General features: G+C 47.4%; 1 protein-coding gene across 5 annotated transcripts in view; it reads left to right on the forward strand.

Annotated features, from left to right (window-relative positions):
* Positions 1 to 6000, forward strand: part of RASGRP1 (RAS guanyl releasing protein 1 (calcium and DAG-regulated)) — a 77240-nt gene that overhangs the window by 55256 nt on the left and 15984 nt on the right. For all 5 annotated transcript variants that reach the window (XM_014550307.1, XM_014550303.1, XM_014550304.1 and 2 more), the window contains 4 exons: positions 353 to 469; positions 2851 to 3126; positions 4512 to 4592; positions 5841 to 5945. In XM_014550307.1, coding sequence (XP_014405793.1) covers positions 353 to 469; positions 2851 to 3126; positions 4512 to 4592; positions 5841 to 5945 — 579 coding nt within the window. The remainder of the gene's footprint in view (positions 1 to 352; positions 470 to 2850; positions 3127 to 4511; positions 4593 to 5840; positions 5946 to 6000) is intronic.

Here is a 6000-nt window from a genome sequence, read left to right on the forward strand (position 1 = left end):
GGGATATTAAAAGCACAGATCCCTAAGCTCAACCCCAGATCCAGGCAATCAGAACATCTGGACTTGGGTCCAGAAATCTTTGTGCTAACAAACCAGTACTTTGGGTGGTTCTTAGAAACCACGGATCCAGGTGGTCCAGGACCAGCACAAAGGGAGGGAGACATGACGCCTTGCCAGACTTGGGACCTCCTGGTCTGGATTAAGCCTCGGGGGAGAAAGGAACAGGAAATTTCAGCACCTGGTTGCTAGTGCTCGACAATGTAAGGAAGATGAGGCCCAGAGACGAGGGCGGCCTCTGAGCTCACATGTAACAGGCATGTTCAGTGACTGTCTCACCTGTTTTGTGTCACAGAAGCTCCACCAACTACAGAACTTCAATACTTTGATGGCTGTGATAGGCGGCCTGTGTCACAGCTCCATCTCCAGGCTCAAGGAGACAAGCTCACACGTCCCCCACGAAATCAACAAGGTCAGTGCTACTGTCTCTTCTGAAGCCTCAGCACATTCCTGGGACAGCGCCCTTTCCTCCTTCAGGGGGTAACCCAGGAAGCATCTGCCAACCACACCATCCCATCAACCGGGCAAAATACCAAGGAGGCAAACCCCAAGGAAACCCACGGAGACTGTGACTCAGTCTCCCTGTCGCTGCCTATGTCCCTGCTGGTCAGGTGAAATATGTGCCTCCTTCCCATGCTTATATGCCACTGAATGTTCATTTTGTTGATAAGCCTCACCAGAGGATTTTTTCCATTGATTTTTAGAGAGAGTGGGAGGGGGAGAAACATCAATGTGAGAGACATCCTGATTGGGTGCCTCCTGCACATGCCCAACCAGGGCTGGAATCAAACCCAGGACCCTTCAGTCTGAGAGCCGACACTATCCACTGAGCCAAACCGGCTAGGACTCTGTTATTGTCTTTAATACTGACTCCCTTACCCAGAATATTTTCCCCAAAGGACCAGTGGTTCCGTCTGCATGTCAAGTACACATATGGGGGCACATTGAAACCCTGGCTCTCCAGATCCCTTGGAGTGACACTCTGGATAGTTGAATTTTTCCAGATAATTGGAAATGAGCTTTTCAGGTGCCATTGTGTAATAGTGTTCATTGAGGAATATTGTTCTCAAGTATCCAATGCATTTTCCTGTATTCTTAGATTTTACAGGGTCCATGTTAATCCTTCATAAGGCTGTTATAAATGTAAGTCACGATGGTATCCCGAAGGCATCAGTGCAGCTGTGTGGTGTGAATTAGATAATGACTGCGCTTTGAGCATTTTCACCTATTTAAGACCAACCCTCCCTTCCTAAGCCCAAACCCCACTCCTCCCAAGCTGGTTCGGAGACTCTCTTCTTAGGGAGAGGCATCTGTGCCTCATGGCCTCATCTGCTTTCCCAGGTGTTCAGCCTCCTTTTGGGGGTCTCCAGTTAATCACCCCTGCTCTCAACGCTTGGCTGTGAGGACGCTGACTCAACCCCTACCCATGGTCTGGTCACCTCATAATTCCCTAAGAGTTCTGCTGAGACCAGCCCATGTCTGAGGTGACAGAGGAAAGCCACAGAGACTAACATGCCTTCGTGTCATTTCATTTATAAGATACAAGCTCGCTCCTCTTCAGCTCGGGGTCCCCACACCAGTGCTTCCTGCCTGTAGCTGCTGGCCCCTCAGGATGGTCTGCATAATCAGTTAAGTCCAGCTTAAAGCAAGTGTCCCCCAGGTGTTTATTTCACCTTCCAAGGAGAACATAAATATATTATTTTGCTGTTAGTCTGTTAGTCTCTCATCTGTGAGCACCTTCCCTACTCACACGCCCCTGCACTGTTTGCTAGAGACGTGTGAGGGAGAGCTGCCAGCTCAGTTGCTGACGGAGGCTAATCCAGAACCCCAGGCTCTTCACTGGAGGAAAATGGTACTACTTAGGCCACAATTTTATTAAAAGAATCTGTGGCACAGTGTTTAAAAAGGTCGTTTTCTGTTGTAACATGGTTGGCAGACAGTCTTTACTTCCCGTCTTTGCTTCTGAGAAAGCTGGTCAGCACAAGTGGGGAACGGGGTTCTGTGAACGGCTGGCTGACCTGCGCCAGGCGTGTCAGAAAAGAACCCCAGGCCGGCTGCTGCCTTTTGTGCTGGTGAGCGGCCCTGCCCCTTCCAGGGCGAGGGAGGGGTGGGTCCTCGGCCTCATCCTCTGCCTGTCCTTTCCTGGGAATTGGTCTGGTCTATTCAGTCTGTCCGGGTCAGAGTTTCAGTGGGCAGATGGAATGTCACCTGCTTCCTAGACAAAGGCCCGTGTTGAGAGTCACTGAGAGGAGGCCCAGAGCGCAGCAGGAAGAGTAAACTGTGCAGGAGACCGAGGCTCTGGCGCTCTCCCCCGGCCAGCAGCACTGCGGCACGTCCAGGACCACATTCCAAATGTTAAACAATGTCCTTCTGCTCTAGGACTCGGAAGACACTGGGGAAAAGAAATGCGAGGCTTAGGGACAGAGGTCAGAGGGGCACATTAGTCTCTGTATACTCTTGTACCTTTTTAACTTTATATCAGGTGCTTATGTTTTTTTTAAAAGAAAAACTTTAGTGTAAAAGCAATAAATAAGACTTTATTTAAAGTTTTCCAGTTATGTTGCAGAATCAACTAAAGCACACCTGTGTTTGTAAATACTCTGAGCCTTTTGACATAAGCTGGAGTTTTAATTGGGGATCATGATCTGCACCTTTTAGATGAATCACCCCTTCCCCACAGATTAGGAGTGGGGTGCAGTCATGGTAGAGGCTGAAAGCAGACAAGGTGGCTACTGCAGACAATACAGCCTGCCTGGCAGGTGCAGTGATGGGGTCTCCTTTTCCGCTTTTTAGGTCCTGGGTGAGATGACTGAGCTGCTGTCCTCCTGCAGAAACTATGACAACTACCGGCGAGCCTATGGGGAGTGCACCCACTTCAAGATCCCCATCCTGGGGGTGCACCTCAAGGACCTCATCTCCCTGTATGAAGCCATGCCCGACTACCTAGAGGATGGGAAGGTGAACGTCCACAAGCTGCTGGCCCTTTACAATCATATCAACGAACTGGTCCAGCTGCAGGAGGTGGCCCCGCCCTTGGAGGCCAACAAGGACTTGGTGCACCTGCTGACGGTGAGGCTCGCCTGGGAGACGATGACCAAGCACTGTGTGTGCCAGGCATCACTCTCCGCACCTTACCAAACGTTAGTCCAGTTAATCCTCATACAAACTAGGACGTAGATACTGCTATTATTCTCTTTTTATGGATGGGGAAACGGAGGCACAAAGACACAATTTCCCGGAGGACCAGACATTAATAAGCAGCAGAGCTTGGACTCAGACCCAGGAGGTAGGACCCCGGCAGCTGTCCTCTAAAGCAGCATTGCCTTTCTGACTCCTGGAAATGTTCCCCTCTTCCTGCAAAAACAGTCAGCCCTCAAGCTCTCTGGGAGGAGCTGAGAGCAAAGCAGGATACAGGCTTGGTAAGAGATGGGGACTAAACAGGTTCACTGTTTGGATTCCTGTTCCTGGAGGTGTTCGAGCTAAGGAGAGGCAAACACTGGTGCAAGGACCAGGACTTGCACTTCAGGTGCAGGGGGAGGGCAGGTGAACTCCCTTCCAGCCCAGCGGTTCTGTAGCTCACCAGCGGTGTGACTGTGGGCACCTAACTCCAAATCCTGTTTCCTCCTCTGTAAATCAGGAGGATTATTCTGTGAGATGAATTCTAACTTCGAGTTCTAAAATTATACAATTTTTAATGTGTTTTTTTGGCAGAATGGAATAATTACAGCCTCTTCCTACCTCACAGGATGATTCCAATGGGGCCTGAGCTCTGCATCCAGCTAGTGTTCTAATCCTAGCCCTTTCTCTAATGGCCAGGTGGCCTTGGTCTTGGCCTTAGACATCATCTGTGGAAAGATGTACAGAATCCTATTAGGGGGATCACAAATCCTGTGATGAAAGCTGAATGTTCTTCCCAGAAAAAAATATACATAAGCCAAGTATTTTTGAGCTTTGCACCTCCTGAAGCTCATCCATGGACTATAGGATCAGAACAAGATTATTTGTAAGACCTCTGTCCTCTAAAATGTTCAAGCTCTAATAAATATGAAATTTATTAACTCTGAATATGGTTTAATTAATACCATTATTTAAACTGGGTTCTGGTGCAAGAACCAAATTTTAATAGTATCAGACCACACAAATTATCCTTTAAGATCATCTGTCTGTCTGCTTTGGGGAAGAACAAGTGAGGTATGGACCATTTGACCACACAGCACCTAAATTCTACATAAAGGCTTACAGATAAAACTGTCATTTAAATGAGGGCATCTTGAGACTTGTCCAAAATTTAAAAACATTTTAACAAAAAAGAATTAATGCTTGCCCCATTGCCCTACTGAGAATTTTAAAAACAAACTACTAAGAGCCTAGAAGAGTAAACCACCGGAGAGGAAGAAGCAAGAGAGAAAGAAATACAACATCCTAGCAGGTAACCCTGTTGTTTTGATCCACAGTTATCCCTCGATCTCTATTACACTGAGGATGAAATCTACGAGCTCTCCTATGCCCGGGAACCAAGGAACCACAGAGCCCCCGTGAGTTTTCCTATTACGATTCTTGCAGGTAACAGGATCGGCCTTTTAGTTCAATTTTATAAGAGTATTATGTGTCTCCTTTGTGCCCAAACCTGTGCGAGGCACAGAGAAAACTTCCACGTGTGTGAGGAACAGTTCCTGACCAAATAGTCCTCTTGAAGGGATAACTAATGTGTGAACAGTAAATAACCAAACACCGCAGAGCATCAGATTGCATGGGGGAGTTGGCCAGTGGTTTGCAGATTAGAGATGGGAGAGAATACTGTGGGACAGAGGGCCCTCGCCCTCCTATGTACTATAAAGTGGCCCATCAGTTTCCCTCCTGTGATTTGTTGATAAGAATGTGAGCCATATGCGCACTCTCAGAAGCTAACTTCGGAGGATTTCTAGCTTGGTAGACAGGAAAAGCCCCATCACTCTGCAGTCACCTGGGTCAGAAAGAGCAGTCTACTAAGTTTTTTGACCCACTGTGCAGAGAAGACCTCAAACAGCACAGAGCTAGCGCTACCCAGTCCAAACATACCAGGTTCTCTGGCCCCGCCTCTCCTACAGACAGGTTTAATTATTCATCTTCCCTCTGAATGACCAGCAACTCCCCACAGTGGTACTCTTCCCTTGAGTACCACTTCCCAAAACAAGTGGTACTCAAGGAAAGATTTGCCCCCACAGAAGAAATTCAGCTTACCTGTGGCTAAATTTCATTGTATCTATACAGAAGTGCAAGTTCTAGCTTCCTATTGTAATTAACAATGTTCACTGAAAATACCTGATTCCATTTTCAGAATCTTAGAAGGCATTTCAATGGAAAGGGTACCTTCTCCTGTTTTTAGAAGAGCTTTTAATTTGGACCAAGTCTTAAATACTTAGAATGGATTTCATCTCAGCTTGTCTATGCACCTTCCTGCCTTTTAGCTATTTTTCCTCCTCATCCTATCTCTATTAAGTAGCCAGTAGAGAACAGAGAGGAAATTTAAGTGATCCACTTTACTCTTTGTTGATAGCTTTGACAAAAGGTTTAGATGGAGATGATGTATGTGAGGAGCGTATTGTAAACAGTAAAACATGCTGCTTGTGTAAGCCACGATTACTGTTCTTTCAGTATGTGGGCTCTCTGCTCCCTGCCACAGGCATAGTTGGGGGTCATCTGCAGCCGGCAGGTGGTTGCAGCCTCAGGTAGTGGGAGAGGAAGGAGCTGTGGATTATACTGCATTATAGTCATGGGGATCTCTTTGTCTTATTTCATTTCAGCCACTAACACCTTCAAAGCCACCAGTAGTAGTGGACTGGGCCTCTGGAGTATCTCCCAAACCTGACCCAAAGACTATAAGCAAGCACGTCCAGCGGATGGTGGATGTAAGTACAGCTTTCACCAGACAAAAGCAAGACACTGCCTGGCTTCGTTTTGTAT

Source organism: Myotis brandtii, unplaced genomic scaffold (assembly GCF_000412655.1).
Source record: "Myotis brandtii unplaced genomic scaffold, ASM41265v1 scaffold596, whole genome shotgun sequence".
Taxonomy (NCBI): domain Eukaryota; kingdom Metazoa; phylum Chordata; class Mammalia; order Chiroptera; family Vespertilionidae; genus Myotis; species Myotis brandtii.